Consider the following 17517-nt stretch of genomic DNA (forward strand, 5'->3'; position numbering starts at 1 on the left):
TGAAAGATGATGCTGTGAAAGTGCTGCACTCAATATGCCAGCAAATTTGGAAAACTCAGCAGTGTCCACAGGACTGGGAAAGGTCAATTTTCATTCCAATCCCTAAGAAAGGCAATGCCAAAGAATGCTCAAACTACCACACAATTGCACTCATCTCACATGCTAGTAAAGTAATGCTCAAAATTCTCCAAGCCAGGCTTCAGCAATACGTGAACCATGAACTTCCGGATGTTCAAGCTGGATTTAGAAAAGGCAGAGGAACCAGAGATCAAATTGCCAACATCCGCTGGATCATGGAAAAAGCAAGAGAGTTCCAGAAAAACATCTATTCTTGCTTTATTGGCTATGTCAAAGCCTTTGACTGTGTGGATCACAATAAACTGTGGAAAATTCTTCAAGAGATGGGAATACCAGACCACCTGACCTGCCTCTTGAGAAACCTATATGCAGGTCAGGAAGCAACAGTTAGAACTGGACATGGAACAACAGACTGGTTCCAAATAGGAAAAGGATTACGTCAAGGCTGTATATTGTCACCCTGCTTATTTAACTTATATTCAGAGTACATCATGAGAAACGCTGGGCTGGAGGAAGCACAAGCTGGAATCAAGACTGCCAGGAGAAATATCAATAACCTCAGATATGCAGATGACACCACCCTTATAGCAGAAAGTGAAGAGGAACTAAAAAGCCTCTTGATGAAAGTGAAAGAGGAGAGTGAAAAAGTTGGCTTAAAGCTCAACATTCAGAAAACGAAGATCATGGCATCTGGTCGCATCACTTCATGGGAAATAGATGGGGAAACAGTGTCTGACTTTATTTTGGGGGGCTCCAAAATCACTGCAGATGGTGACTGCAGCCATGAAATTAAAAGACGCTTGCTCCTTGGAAGGAAAGTTATGACCAACCCAGATAGCATATTCAAAGCAGAGACATTACTTTGCCAACAAAGGTCCATCTAGTCAAGGCTATGGTTTTTCCTGTGGTCATGTATGGATGTGAGAGTTGGACTGTGAAGAAAGCTGAGCGCCGTAGAATTGATGTTTTTAAACTGTGGTGCTGGAGAAGACTTTTTTGAGTCCCTTGGACTGCAAGGAGATCCAACCAGTCCATCCTAAAGGAGACTAGTCTTGGGTGTTCATTCAAAGGACTGATGCTGAGGCTGAAACTCCAATACTTTGGCCACCTCATGCGAAGAGTTGGTTCATTGGAAAAGACCCTGATGCTGGGATGGATTGGGGGCAGGAGGAAAAGGGCATGACAGAGGACAAAATGGCTGGATGGCATCACCGACTTGATGCACGTGAGTTTGGGTGAACTTCAGGAGTTGGTGATGGACAGGGAGGCCTGGCGTGAGATTCATGGGGTCACAAAGAGCCGGACACGACTGAGCAACTGAACTGAACTGAAAGTCAATTCCCCCTATAGGTGGTAAACACTTCCACCCACTCCGTCCTCTCCCAGCAGTAAAGAGTGCTGCAATGGCCTGCCTGCTGTGCCACACACAGGACCATGCTTCAGATGTGTAAGAGTCTCCTATCCATTAAATCACCAATGCCTCTGTTTCCGAGTCTGGGCTCTTTCTTCTGTCTCGAGGCTGGGCAAGTATAGGCATGCAGGCCTGCGGGGTGCAGCCCAACAAGGATTTTATATACACACGCTCATTTTATTTCTCACTGCCCCCACTAAAGTTTACTGAGATATCACTGACATAAAGCATTAAGTTTAACGTGTATAATGTGTTTGATTTTCTTTTATATTACAATTCATCTTTTTCTCCTAATTTCTTTTTTTGTATCAAAATACTTATTATAAGGGAAAAAAGTGAAAATAGGATAAGTTTCTAATGTACTTATAATACATGCATATTAAGAATTATTAAGTACTGCTGCTGCTGCTGCTAAGTCACTTCAGTACTGTCCGACTCTGTGTAACCCCACAGACGGCAGCCCACCAGGCTCCCCAGTCCCTAGGATTCTCCAGGCAAGAACACTGGAGTTTGTTGCCATTTCTTTCTCCAATGAATGAAAGTGAAAAGTGAAAGTGAAGTCGCTCAGTCGTGTCTGACCCTTAGCGACCCCATGGACTGCAGCCTTCCAGACTCCTCTGTCCATGGGATTTTCCAGGCAAGAGTACTGGAGTGGGGTGCCATTGCCTTCTCTGATTAAGTACTAGTGTAGGTTAAAAATTCCAAATCAATCTGCATATATTATTCCTCTTTTTATTCTGCAGCAAACAGTTTTAGTAAAAATAGTACTTTCTAAAACTTGGGAAGAGCAAAGTTGGAGAAAAAGAGAAGGATTATAGAATAAATGAACCAGAGATTTTACAGGATTAAAACACCTCACATTTGTATACCTAAGGCTTTATTTTGTTTGTAAATAAAGACTCTCTAAAAACTAAACTCAGTAATTACTGCCTGAAATTTTATAATATATTCATCTGGCTTGGGTTCCAACTCTCATTCTCTTGGAAATAACTTCACTCACCCAACACTATTTATTTAGTACCTACTATCTACCAGGCACTTAATCTTGGCACGGGAAATACAACAATGAATAAAGAACACCAAAAATCTCTGAAATCATGGAACATTCATTCTAGTTTTACTTGGAGAAAATAAAGGTGATAAGTACTACAAAGAAAAAGGAATGTGGAGGTGCTAGTCCTGCAAAATTTAAATGTTAGTTAGGGACGGCCTATCTGAAAATCCACTGATAGAGTATTTTAACCTATAAGTGAGGTTGTCACTTTAACCTATAAGTGAGGTTGTCATTTAAAAAAACTATTCAAAAGCCTACAGTAATAAATTTTAAATAGAAAAGGAAAATAATTAAAATGACCCTAATCTTTGAGAGCAATTACAAACAAAACCTATTTCTTCTGAGAGAGTTAAGACAATACTTTTAAAAGCCAGGATAATAATACTTGCAACAAATGCTACCTCTAAAAATTTGCTTTTGGCTATATTCCAAAAGTGATACCCAGACATATACCACAGTGCTCCAAATTACTTAAAACTTTAATATTGTTTAAAAAAAGAGACCATGCTGGGAGGGATTGGGGGCAGGAGAAGGGGACGACAGAGGATGAGATGGCTGGATGGCATCTCTGACTCGATGGATGTGAGTCTGGGTGAACTCAGGGAGCTGGTGATGGACAGGGAGGCCCGGCGTTCTGCGATTCATGGGTCGCAAAGAGTCGGACACGACTGAGCAACTGAACTGAACTCAACTGAAGTGATTATCACCTAGAACCAATTAGATTATAACATTTAAACTTCTAAATGAGAAATGAGAATATCTAAATTAGACCCAGTGAAAACCTCAGTCCTCAGATTAAGTACTGGAAAGGAAGAGCTGATATCTTCCCTTTTTAATTTATTAATAAATTTAATGAAAACTTACCTTGCCCAGAGCGGCTTTGGCGAGAGTCTACACTTGACTGTCTTCGATCCGGTGGTTCCTCGCTTCCTCCATCTGAATAAAATGAGAAAGACCATAAGCAAATAGATAATGAAACTGATGTAATACCAGCCCTGATGACATCTTTATCTTAAAAGTCCTATATCTATCATTTGTTTTCTTATCATACACAAACCAAAGGTTCTCACCCTTATTTTTCCGGGGCTGGTTTACACCCTCATCTGAAAGTCTAAAGAAAGTGAACGCGTTCTTTCCCGACCCCCAAACATATACACAGGGCTTCCCTGGTGGCTCAGTTGGTAAAAAATCCACCTGCAATGCAGGAGACCTGGGTTCAGTCCCGGGTCGAGAGATCCCCTTTAGAAGGAAATGGCAACCCAATCCAGTATTCTTGCCTGAAAAATCCCATGCATAGAGGAGCCTGGTGGGCCATAGGCCATGGAGTAGCAAGAGTCAGACACAACTCAGCAACTAAACCACCACCAAACATACACACTCTACTCTGTGTATAATGAAGCAATGTAGTCTATTCTGAATTTCATTCACAGAATTTCAGTTTAAAAGCCTTGATTTAAAGCAATGTCTAAGTTAATTATAGCTGCTTATTTATCTATAGTATGTCAAATAATCCTTAGGGCTATATGTTTCACTATAATAAAAATTACATGTTTTATGAGAGATCATAGGAAAATTATATAATACATGAAAGAGCAATACAAATCAGAATAAAAAAACTCAGAAATGACAAGGCAGAAACCAAGAAAAAATTAGAAATCAAACAAAAATCATTTCAATAATGAAGTCTGAAGTATAAGAAATACAAGAGCAAATAAATACAAAAGATCTTAAAAAGAAATACAAAGTACGATGGAAGAAAATCTTAAACAAATTTTTTAAAAAGAAGAAATAGATTAAAAAGGATTTTCAAAAAGGGGATACATATTGGAGATAGGCAAAGAAGATCTAGTATAAGGATAAAAATAGAAGTCCCTAAGGAAGAAAACTGAAGTGAGAGGACAGAACAAATACTAAAAAACTGTAGTTCAAGAAAGCTTTTCAGAGGGAAAAAAGTGGCTATGTATATGTAATATATATAGTTACATGTATAAATACATTTATATATACACATGTACATACATATATATTTGAAACTATTATATCTGGTGGCTCAGATGGTAAAGAATCTGCCTGCCATGCAGGAGACCTGGGTTTGATCCCTGGGTCAGGAAGATCCCCTGGAGAAGGGAAAAGCTACCCATTTCAGTATTCTTGCCTGGAGAATTCCATGGACAAAGGAGCCTGGAGCTATAGTTCAGGGGGTCACAAAGAGTTGGACATGACTGAGTGACTAGGACTTTCACTTTCATATGTGAAACTACATATTTTAAGAGCACTTTGTATACTACTTAATCAAGTTAGATCAATGGACCAGGACATTTTCTACTAAAATTACTAGACTTTAAAGAAAAAGAATCATCCCATTAATTGTAAAGTAATTAGCCTCTAATTAAAATAAATAAATTTAAATTTAAAAAAATAAAGAAAAAAGGAAAACAAATCCTTTTGAGTATTTAGGTATCACATGATAAATAAGGGAAAACAATAGAAGAAAATGAAATAACATATATTTTAAACACAAAGAAAGTTAGAGTCACAGGCTTTACAATGAGTAAAACTTACCTTTAAGTATAAAGAAGAAGGAAAAACTATTACTAACATGCAAGAACTCAGGGAATATTGTTCCCATGGGACTCTTCCTAGTTCTAACAGAGAACTCATTTGAGGCAATCAAAGTGACTAGAGAGACATTAAACAAGGACTGGCGATGAGCAATAAACATAGGGTTGACTGTAGAATTAACCCTAAATTAGGGTCTTATAGTATGTAATAGCTATAAAATCTGAGCATGAAGCTACAGTACAACCAAAACAAATGGAGAAAGAATAAACAAACAGAAAAAAACTGATTTCAGTAATCAAAATTGGTAGTGGTAAAGTTGTGAGACCACTGTATTTAAAAAAGAGGGATAAAGCAATGAATAACTACTGGATACTCTGACATTGTCCCCTTGAAGAACCAGAATTCTCAGTGTGGAAGAAAGGAACTATAGATATAACAATACAGAAGTTAAATAAAAACTCTATAGTATTGAATCTATATTACAAACATTAGTACAATCTTATGAGTCACACATATGTCTTAGCTCTGTCCATTTAAAATATCTAGCACCTTGACTGATTAAGTAGTGATGTCCATCCCTAGGGCCCAGGCTGTGATCCTAAAATGCTGTTCTCCATTAAAAGAAAGAACTAGCTGGTTTATCAAAGGAAATGTACTAGTTGAACTTGGATCACCCTGACATATGCAACAGTAAAGACACTATCAAAAACAATGTAACACTGAGGTCATAACAGAAAGACTGAGTCAAACAGCTCATCAACATGCAAGAACTCAGGGAGTATCATTGTCCCATGGACCTCTTCCTAGCTCTACCAAAGAACTAACTAAGGGTACAACTGATTGTAGATCATAATGACGCTGAAAAAAGAGAAAAAAAAAAAAAAAAAACACCCATAGCACCACCACACTAACTGGTCACTTTCTGAGGTTGAGAGGGATCTAGTTCATTATCTTGAAAACTGGGGAAATGAAAGAATTAGCAATTCATCTCACATTTCCTATATGAACTGTACTAGTAGCCAAAAAGTATATAAGAAAGAGCTCTCTTTAAAATTATTCCAGGTAATAAGTGGGAAACAAAAGATAAAACACCACTATTTCACAACTTGAAATTAATTAATATCTCTGTAGGCTTTGAGCAACAATGGCTAATAACATCAAAAAAGAGAAAAAAACAAACAAAACTGGACATAATATACCTCCTGATGATAGAAACACAACAAACACAGTTTTGCCAAAGCAATCAAACCTGGGTCTGGTCAAACCTCTGGATCTAGCTGTCACTTTTCAGGAAAACCGAAGGACAGAAAAGAAAAAAAAAAAAAAAAAAAAAGGTTGGACTGTTCTTGAGTGTATAATCAACAAAATACCAACTGTGGGAAATTCTACAGGTCAAACAACCAACCCAGGTCTCTCAACAGATAAAGGAAAAAAGAAAGTATTATGAAGTCCTAAACTACTATGAAATTATGGTTCATTTTATGAAAAGATACAACTGTACCAGAAATCTGTGGCATCTTGTATCAGGATGTTTAAGTATACTCCTAGTCAATTTTCCTGACTAGTAATCATCAAATTTTTAATGCAAATTTCTTTCTTCTCTTTTACTTTGGAATAAATTACAATGAGCAACACTTATATTCAGGCATGTCTTAAATTTTCATTTTTCCATGTGGATAAAATTACATTATACACATCACATTCTGTTTTAACATCAAAACATGCCCTTCAAGTGTGTGACAAATAATATGACTAAAATACAGACATTTCCCCCTACCAGCACTGTCTTTCTAAAGAAAAAAGGAGAAAAAGAAATAAAAAACAAGACTTCAAATAGTATTAAATTTGCACAATCTTCAGAATGTTGGGGTATCAATGAACAACCTACAGGAAAAATACAGACAGTAATGGTTTAAGACAGTTTTGAGTCATCCAGCCAATGGCAAGACAAAAAGTCATCAATTTTGATACCATCATAATCTAAAATGTTTAAATTGCCTGAATTTTAAAAATTAAATCTGAAAACCATGGCAGTAAATTTAAGCATTTCATTCCTCTAAGACTGAAATCTTAACCATGTCTTACCCCAGAGGAGGCTAGTCTTAAGTGTTGAGATTAACTCTCAGGTAAAAGTAACAGTTAAAGATTTTTTACAAATAATAAACTCACCATTGACCCAAGATGGTGTAGAAAAGAAGTTCAAGCTCTTTAAAAGTGTTTGTGGTATGCTTATGCAATCAATGACTCCATTATCCAAAATAGCAAGACTGCAATGATGTACAGTATTTTAAATCTTTTTGCTTTGCTTAAGACACAATTCCTTCACTACAGATAAGACCTCCCACACATTGTGCATACATATACATTTATGGACGAAACAGAAGACCTTCAGTCATCAAGCAAGTCAAACTATTTGCATAAGACTGATTACCTCATGCTGGGGTGTAGAAGGTAGAACAGAACTGTGTCTGTTAAAATTTAAGTTAAAATTTACTCATCAAGTTTGAGTTCAGATGTTCAGACTTTCTTCAAATACACTTATTTAAACTTCACAGAGGAAAGCCCACTGATATAACTGGTTCAGTCCAGTTCAGTTGCTCAGTCATGTCCGACTCTTTGTGACCCCATGGACTACAGCACGCCAGGCTTCCCTGTCCATCACCAACTCCTGGAGTTTACCCAAACTCATGTCCATCGAGTCGGTGATGCCATCCAACCATCTCATCCTCTGTCGTCCCCTTCTCCTCCCGCCTTTGATCTTTCCCAGCATTGGGGTCTTTTCAAATGAGTCAGTTCTTCGCATCAGGTGGCCAAAGTATTGGAGTTTCAGCTTCAGCATCAGTCTTTCCAATGAATATTCAGGACTGATCTCTTCTAGGATGGACTGGCTGGATCTTCTTGCAGTCCAAGGGACTCTCAAGAGTCCTCTCCAACATCACAGTTCAAAAGCATCAATTCTTCAGCACTCATCTTTCTTCTTGGTGACTTCCCTGCTGGCTCAGACGGTAAAGCATCTGCCTACAATGCGGGAGACGCAGCTTCAATCCCTGGGTGAGGAAGATCTCCTGAAGGAAATGGCAACCCACTCCAGTATCTTGCCTGGAAAATCCCATGGACAGAGGAGTCTGGTAGGCTACAGTCCACAGGGTTGCAAAGAGTTGGACATGACTGAGCGACTTCACTCACTCACAGCTTTCATTATAGTTTAACTCTCACATCCACACATGACTATGGGAAAACCATAGCCTTGACTAGATGGACCTTTGTTGGTAAAGTAATGTCTCTGCTTTTTATTTTGCTGTCTAGGTTGGTCATAACTTTCCTTCCAAGGAGTAAGTGTCTTTTAATTTCATGGCTGCAGTCACCATCTGCAGTGATTTTGGAGCCCAAAAAAATAAAGTCTGCCACTGTTTCACCATCTACTTGCCATGAAATGATGGGACTGGAGACCATGATCTTAGTTTTCTGAATGTTGAGTTTTAAGCCAACTTTTTCACTCTCCACTTTCATTTTCATAAAGAGGCTCTTTAGTTCTTTGCTTTCTGCCATAAGGGTGGTGCCATCTGCATATCTGAGGTTATTGATATTTCTCCCAGCAATCTTGATTCCAGTTTGTGCTTCATCCAGCACAGCGTTTCTCATGATGCACTCTGCATATAAGCTAAATAAGCAGGGTGACAATATATAGCCTTGACGTACTCCTTTCCCTATTTAGAACCAGTCTGTTGTTCCATGTCCTGTTCTAACTGTTGCTTCCTGACCTGCATACAGATTTCTCAAGAGGCAAGTCAGGTGGTCTGCTATTCCCATCTCTTTCAGAATTTTCCATAGTTTGTGGTGATCCACACAGTCAAAGGCTTTGGCATAGTCTTTATATATAACAGGTACAAAAAAAAAAAAAAAAAGACTTGATTGTCCAACTTAAGTGCTAGCTTTTAAAATCAGAGCTTAGATTTCCTGGATCAGAGAACATTTGTTTTTTAATCAGCATACTAAATGAAATCCAGCAAGTGAAACAGAACAATACACTTTTAATACTAAGAAACATTATTAATAGACTTCCTCGTCCATTACTTAAAGGGAAAAATGTCATAGGAATATTTACTTCCAAAGGTGAACAGCTTTCAACTCAGGTTATAAAGGTACTACAACAATGTTAAACAAACAAACAAAAACCAACCACACACGGACATTCTGTACTTAGTGATTTCCTACAAAGAAATTTAAGTTGGAGAAAGTCTAATAAGACAGTGCCTAACTAATTCCAAGACAAATGTTTCCTTTCCCGCAAGTAAAGGATACTTTAAATGATGATGCCTCTCAGTCTAGCATCAAAATATTACAGCTGAAAAAGAAGGTAGCCCCAGCCCACTAAAGCATTCTCAGTTAGATATTGTGCCAGAATAAATATCAGATTTGATTTTGTGAATTAAGATTTTAAAGTTGATTGTCTTCAATCCTCCTTTAGAAGCACAAATATATGACCTTAATAGAAGGGGTGGGAGGTATTACGACTACATACATATAATCTATTATGCACATAAAGTTTTACTATCCGGTGTGAATCTACAAGAACTCTACACACTTAATGCCAACAAGGGCAGACATGAACTAGATGGCATATAGAATGTAATGAAAATGCAAAAGGCCCAGGAACATAAGTTGGATTTATTTATTAGCCAAGGGCTATTTACAAAGAGATAAGTACAGAAGATGGTCCCTGGCTACATAAGCACAACGATAAACAGAAAAGATGAAAAACAGCTCATCAGTTTGGTGTAGAAAAGAGAAAAGAACTACAATTTGTTCAGTATCTATTCTCTACTGGCAATGGGTTCAGTAGGTCTCTACATTATTCCATTTAATACTAACAATAATTCCAGGAAACAAGTATTATGCCCATTTTAAATGTAAGACAGATTCAGAGAAGTAAAGTGAACTTTCCCAAAATCACAGTTAGTATTAGGTTGGTGCAAATGTAATTATGGTTTCAGACCATGAATTTTAAATCATTATAAACACATTTTTATTAATCAAAATAGGAATCATTACAATCAACACATTTTTAATAATGAGAAATAAGTCTGTTTATTGTTCTAGCATAAAAAAAAACTGTGCATTTGACAAATTCTTGAAGCATTTTCTGCATTCTGCTGGTTGTGGAAGTGTTTTCCCTGCAAAAAGTTGTTGAGATGCTTCAAGAAGTGGTAGTTGGTTGTCAAGAGGTCAGGTGAATATGGCGGATGAGGCAAAACTTTGTAGCCCAATTCGTTCAACTTCTGAAGCATTGGTTGTGAGATGTGTGGTAGGGCCTTTCTGTTGACCAATGCTGGCTTGCAGGTGTTGCAGTTTTCGGGGCTTCTCATTGATTTGCTAAGCATACTTCTCAGATGTAATGGTTTTGCTAGGATTCAGAAAGCTCTAGTGGATCAGATGGGCAGCAGACCACCAAACAGTGACCATGACCTTTTCTTGGTACAAGGTTGGCTTTGGGAAGTGCTTTGGAGTTTCTCCTTGGTACAACCACTGAGCTGGTCATCACTCCAACTGAGAAATGGTTCACTGGTATTCTGCAGAGTAAGAGAAGACGACACTGCAAAATGACAATTTTTTGTCAGCTCATGAGGCACCCATTTATCAAGGTTTTTCACCTTTCCAATTTGCTTCAAATGCCAAATGACCGTAGAATTGTCGACACTGAGTTCTTTGGCAACTTCTCGTGTAGTTGTAAGAGAATCAGCTTTGATGACAGCTCTCAACTGTCGTTGCTGTCAACTTTTGATGGCCAGCCACTGCGCTCACCTTCAAGGCTCTCATCTCCTTTGCAAAACTTCTTGAACCACCACTGCACTGCACATTCATTAGCAGTTCTTGGGTCAAATACATTGTTGATGTTGTGACTTGTCTCCACTGCTTTATGACCCATTTTGGACTCAAGAAAACGGCTTGAATTTGCTTTTTGTCTGCTATCATTTCTATAGTCTAAAATAAATATAAAATAAACAGCAAGTAATGTCATTTACAAAAAATAAAAATAAAAGAGAAATGTACATTAAAATTATGTGTAAAATAATCACAATTTACTTAGAATGTATTCCAACATTAAATGGAAAATTTCAACAATGCAAAAACTGCAATTACTTTTGCACCAACCTAACAGCACTCCTAAAATTAAGTCTCTGGTTTCAGAAATCTGGCTTCATTCCCAGACCCTCCACTGTCTTTTACAATAACAAAGAAATCATTAAGGTAGTGGGGGTAGCAGTTTGCAACTGAAGTAGAAAGAGAACAGAAGTAGAGACCAACTAAGAGTCTACTGCCAAAACCCAGGAAAAGATGAGCACTTGGACTAAGGGAGTAGTAGAGGTGGTGAGAAGCGGTCAGATTCTGGATATATTCTGAAGTATAGTGGAGAGAATCTGCTGTCAGAAGAGAAAAATAAAGAAAAGAAGTCAGGATTAATCCTGACATTTGGGGTAGGTAAATGATGGATCTGCAACTTGTGAGAGAACAGGTTTGGGGATGAGAAGAGTGGTTGGACCTCTGTTTTGGACATACTGAGTTTGAGATGCCTATTAGACAAATAAGCAGATATGGACAGACATACATGAATACAGTCATCACATAATCATATTTAAATGCATGATATCCCCAAGGGAGTATAGACAAGAGCCAGACAGAGAGAGAGAAAAGAGGTCAGAGGTCTAAGTCTTGGGGCTGAATTCTATATGCAGAGACTGTGGGTATGAGGAGACGCCAGCAGTCAGTGGCCAAGAAGTAGTGGCCAGAGGAGAGGAACAAAATCAGAAGAGTATAGAAGTCAAGTCAAGAGTTCATGGAAGGGAAAAGATCAAATGTTGATAGGTCAAGTAATATAAACAGTGAGAACTGATCACTGAATTTGGTTAATGTATTTGATATAGTATGGTTCCTGTGAAGTGGTAAAATCTGAATGGATTAAGTTCAAGAGAGATTAGAAAGAGCTTCTGGGAAAGGTCTTGTCTCTCCCTAGACAAGGAAGATAACCCATGGAGACCCTGGATATTCTCTCTGCCATCTTATAAACACAAGGGGGAATAAACTATGGGATCAAGTTAACACTATGAAAATTATGGCAGATAGATAGAAAACATCAAGATCCTCGTGGACACTGAATTACTGAAGAAAACTATCCTATCTCTGGACTATATTACCCAATAAATCCCCTTCGTCATATTAAGCACAGGTCAGTAAACTAGTCCACAAGCCAAATCTATCCTGCTACCTTTTTTTTTTTCCCCTAAAGACAGCCAGTGAGCTAAGAATAGTTTCTACATTTGCGAGTAACTGGAAAAGAGTTTAAAAAATAATATTTTGTGACAAATAAAAATGGTATAAAATTGAAATTTTAAGTGTCCATAAAGTTTTATTAGAATATGGTCATGATCACTCATTTACATACTTCTGTGAAATTGATACAGAAACACCCTATGAAGTTGTGGTGAGAAATGAATGTAATAGTAAACACAGCATGCCATCTGGCACTAAGTAAACACTTATTAAATGATAACTGTACTCTTCATCTATCATCATCATGATCAACAACATCCTTTCACCAAAAGATGGCTTAAATGTCACTTCCTATCTTCTTTGTAAAGACTTTCTGGAGGCCTATCAGAATTAAATGTTCCCTCTTCTGTGCTTCCAAAGCACATTATACCTATCTGTTTTACAGCACTGCCACACTGAATAATAATTACTTATATGACTATCTCTGGACTGTAAAATGTTCAAAGCTTGTCTCTGAAAGCCTTATTCATATGGTATTTTCAGTGCCAACTTTGGAATATATAGCTATTCCTTAAAAAAAAGAAGTTGAATTAATTTTGTCAAGGCCCAGCTCTAAAATAAATGCCGTTATCAAATCAAGTCAAGGAAAAAAACAAAAAGTGGTACTGAAATGGTTTGAGATACAGTTTTAGAAGTTCAGTGTTTTTCTTTTCTTATCCCAACTATTGCTATAAAAAGAAAAGATGAGCAGCATCATTCTAAAGCACTATGACCTTATCTTCCACTTCAATCTCCATAATCTTTATTTATCAATAAAAATGCTCACAGGGAAGCCCAGGCCCATCTAAAAGTTTATTTAGTTCTTAAGAAAATATACACAGAGTTTCTCTAAAGAGAAAAGGAAACATTCCACACCAGACAAAATATACTGGTTAACATGCCATCAGTACTACAGCTTGTAGTTTTCAAAAGTATTCTATACAGGCTTCCCAGGTGGCTCAGATGGTGAAGAATCTGCCTGCAATGCAGGAGACCTGGGTTCAACCCCCGGGTCAGGAAGATCCCCTGGAGAAAGGAATGGCAACCCACTCCAGTATTGTTGCTGGGATAATCCGAAGGTCAGAGGAGCCTGGTGGGCTACAGTCCATGGTGTCTCAAAGAGGAGTTAGACACGACTGAGTGACTAACACTTTTGGGGGGCTTCCCTGGTGGCTCCGATGGTAAAGAATCTGCTTGTAATTCAGGAGACCCAGGTTTGATCCCTGAGTTGGGAAGGTCCCCTGGAGAAGTATAATCTTTATCTTTCAGTAAAAATATTCATAGGGAAGCTCAGATCTACCTAAAAGTTTATTTAGTTCTTAAGAAGACATGTACAGAGTTTCTCTAAAGAGAAAAAGGATTGTACACCAAACAAACAACTGAATAGCAGGCCAGCAGTACTATAGCTGCTGCTAAGTCACTTCAGTCGTGTCCGACTCTGTGCGACCCCATAGACGGCAGCCCATCAGGCTCCCCCTACTTTTCAAAAGCATACTGTAAGATATTTTCAAAGTTTGCCAGAATATAAAACTGCCTAGTTCACAGGTTTTCACAGACCTAGCTTGTATACTCTACATTGAAAAAAGAGTAACTTCTTTATGATTATTAATTTATTTGCCTAAGGCATCCAAAATGTCCTAGAAAGTCTGATCTGTAGCTCAAGACAAGTTCTGCTAAACAGAATGTTTTGATTCTCATGATGGAGCTAATGAATCAGTGATGATGACTAATAACAGGGAAACAAAACAGCTCTGCTAATTGTAAATGGAGCAATCACCAGTAATAATGTCAGTATTTTAAAAGCTGATGACTGTGCTTTCAAGGTGCACACGCCTAACACTAAGTTGTTGTTCTTCAGTCACCCAGTAGTGTCCAACTCTTTGCAACCCCATGGACTACAGCACAACAGGCTTCCCTGTCCCTCACCATCTCCTGAACTTTGCCTGAGTTCATGTCCATTGCATCGGTGATGTCATCCAGCCATCTCATCCTCTGACACCCTCTTCTCCTTCTGCCCTCAATCTTTCCCAGCATCAGGGACTTTTCCTATGAGTCAGCTGTTCACATAACATGAAAAATACTGGAGCTTCAGCACCAGTCCTTCCAATGAATACACGGGGCTGATTTCCCTTAAGATTGACTGGTTTGATCTCGTGCTGTCCAAGGGGACTCTCAAGAGTCTTCTCCAGCCCCATAGTTCGAAAACATCAATTCTTCAGCACTCCATCGTCTTTACAGTCCATCTCTCACAATCATACGTGACCACTGGCAAGACCATAGCCTTGACTATACAGCCCTTTGTTGGCAGAGTAACATCTCTGCTTTTTAACACACTGTCTAGGTTTGTCATCGCTTTCCTGACAAGAAGCAATCGTCTTCTGATTTCATGGCTGTAGTCACCATCCACAGTGATTTTAGAGCCAAAGAAGAGGAAATCTGTCACCACTTCCACCTTTTCCCCCTCTACTTGTTGTGAAGTAATGGGGTTGGATACCATGATCTTATTTTTTTTAATATTTAGTTTTGAGGTGGCTCTTTGACGATCCTCCTTTACCCTCATCAAGAGGCTCTGTAGTTCCTCTTTGGTTTCTGCCATTAGCGTGGTATCATCTGTATATCTGAGGTTGTTGATGTTTCTCCCCCCTATCTTGATTCTGGCTTGCAACTCTTCCAGCCTAGCATTTCTCATGATGTGCTCAGTGTAGATTAAACAGACAGGGTGACAGCAGATAGCCCTGTCGTACTCCTCAGTCTTGAACCAACCAGTTGTTCCATACAGGGTTCTAACTGTTGCTTCTTAAACCGCATACAGGTTTCTCAGGAGACAGGTAAGATGGTATGGTATTTCCATTTCTTTAAGAGCTTTCCACAGTTTATTATTATCCACACAGTCAAAGGCTTTGGCATAGTCAATGAAACAGAGGTAGATGTTTTTCTGGAATTTCCTAGCTCTCTCTATGATCCAGCAAATGTTGGGTTTGTTTAATGCTTTTCTCATGATTAGATTGGGATTAGACTCAGATTATAGGTTTTGGGGAGAAAGACACAGAGGCAAATTGCCATCCAAATCATATCATTTCAAGAGGACACACTATTAATAGCATGAAACTCATTAAATATCCTACATAACTGAAAAGGAAAAAGTGAAGCTCAAGCTTCTTAGACTGTGCCAACATTAATGAAAACAGTCATTATCTACTTGGTCTACATTATGGGCCAGGCACTATGGTCAATGTCTTATGAATTCATGTCACTCAATTCTCAATAAAACTTTATGAAATAAATATTAGCTTTCTTCTTCTTCTTCTTCTTTTTTTTTTACTAGATCAGGAAACAAGAGCTGAGACTTTAAGCAAAAATGGTCACAACTACAGAATTATTAAGAGCAGGACTCAGATCTGAAATGGCCTGATTCTCTAAGGCCCATTCTCTTCTCCACCATTCGAGGTCACCTCCCTGCAAAAGGGAATAGAGTTATTTTTGCATCTATACACAGACATACCATGACATGCTAAGGAGCTCTAACAATATGGTTGTAGGAGATGAAAACAAGACGAAAAAATTCCAAGGTGAATTTGAAATAATCTCTGATTTCAAACTTCTTCCTCTCCCAAATCAATTAAGTAAGAATAACTGAGCCTGAATCCCAGACAGGAATATTTCTTTAAAGCTCCCTGGATGATTCCAAATTGCAGCCATAGTTGGGAAATATGAGTAGAGATTAAGTTGTGCTGCGATAGTGATGAACTGAATCCATCCGAAATTTTCCAGTGCTAATGCTGGAGGTCAAAGCTACTAACTGCATGGAAGGATATGATCTCTCAGTTAAGGACAAAGATTGTATTCATAGGTTTACTCTTTGATCTCTTTTCTTCTTTTTACCTTTTATTATCATTTATTCTGGTGACTTGGGGGTGGCGATGTTGTAGACTAAACAGGGTAATATTGCGTAATGCAGAGAAGAGTTTAACCTATAGTTAACTAGTCTGAATGTCCAAATTTGTACTGGGCTTGATAAGTTATATTACCGAGATGATGATTTTATCTAAATGTAAAGTTTCCTAAGATTCTAAAAACTAGAATAGCCTCTGCTTCTTTCTGTTAATCTGGGCTTCAGGGGAGTCACAGCCTGTAAAGTATGAGATGGGATGTTCAGGAACAGTACCAGTTTGCAAAGACAGTTGGGAATAAAAGAACATCGTGCACTGAGGGAAGTTCAAAGAGTTTGGTAATGGCTAGAGAACAGCAAGTAGGGGGAAGAGGCAGGATATAAAAGTAGAAAAGTTGGCAGAGGCAAAATCACAAAAGGCATAATCATTATTCATGATGATCAATCTGACCTTTCTCCTGTAAGTGGGGGGAAGAAAATGACAGGCATTAAGCAGGGGAGGAGCACGATCTGACTAGTGTTCCGAGAAGATAAATTTGGAATGCATATATAACTGGCACTATGGGGTCACAGGCTAAAGGCAAAGAGATAGCTGCAGTAAGTCCAGAGGAAAGAATGCCTGAATAAATGCACTAATTAAGAATACAGAGGAAAAGCTAGATTCATGGACTATTTGGGACTTAGAACAAAGACTCTGTATCCATTTAAAAGAGTTGTTTCTAACCATTGTCATTAATTTTCTGTCTCTTTTTCTTCTTTAAATCCATTCCCATCAGGCATTTGCCCACACTACTTCAAAAAATTTACACTTACCAAGATCCCCTATAAAGTCCACTGCTAAATCCAATGGTCAGTTCTCAGTTTTACTTTTGGACTGATTGACAACATGTGATGCTGTTAATCATTCTGGAGCTTTCTCTTCACTTAACTTTCAAGAGCCCACACTTTCCTACCTCTGTGGCTCCTTCTTCGTCAGTCTCCCTGGCTTTATTCTTTCTCATCTCCCTCATCTCTAAATGGTGTACTGCCCCAGGGCTCATTTTTCTGATTTGTACTCTTTGCTGTGTAATTCCCTTGGTCATCTCAAACAGATCCATGGTTTTATGTTTCATCTATACACTGATGACTTCCAAATTTATATCTCTAGCCTGGACCTCATCCATGAACTAAATCCATATTTATGGAGTTACCTACCCTACATCTCTACTATGAATA

The 17517-nt window shown here is 38.3% G+C and overlaps 1 protein-coding gene across 9 annotated transcripts in view; it reads right to left on the reverse strand.

The window, feature by feature from the left end:
- The window catches only part of TANC2 (tetratricopeptide repeat, ankyrin repeat and coiled-coil containing 2), a 363482-nt gene that overhangs the window by 258313 nt on the left and 87652 nt on the right, over positions 1 to 17517 (reverse strand). For all 9 annotated transcript variants that reach the window (XM_086357066.1, XM_086357065.1, XM_086357063.1 and 6 more), the window contains exon 3: positions 3408 to 3479. In XM_086357066.1, coding sequence (XP_086213192.1) covers positions 3408 to 3479 — 72 coding nt within the window. The remainder of the gene's footprint in view (positions 1 to 3407; positions 3480 to 17517) is intronic.

The sequence above is a fragment of the Bos grunniens genome, chromosome 19, assembly GCF_055505025.1.
Source record: "Bos grunniens cultivar Pamir isolate PY7600 chromosome 19, Bosgru_T2T1.0, whole genome shotgun sequence".
NCBI lineage: Eukaryota > Metazoa > Chordata > Mammalia > Artiodactyla > Bovidae > Bos > Bos grunniens.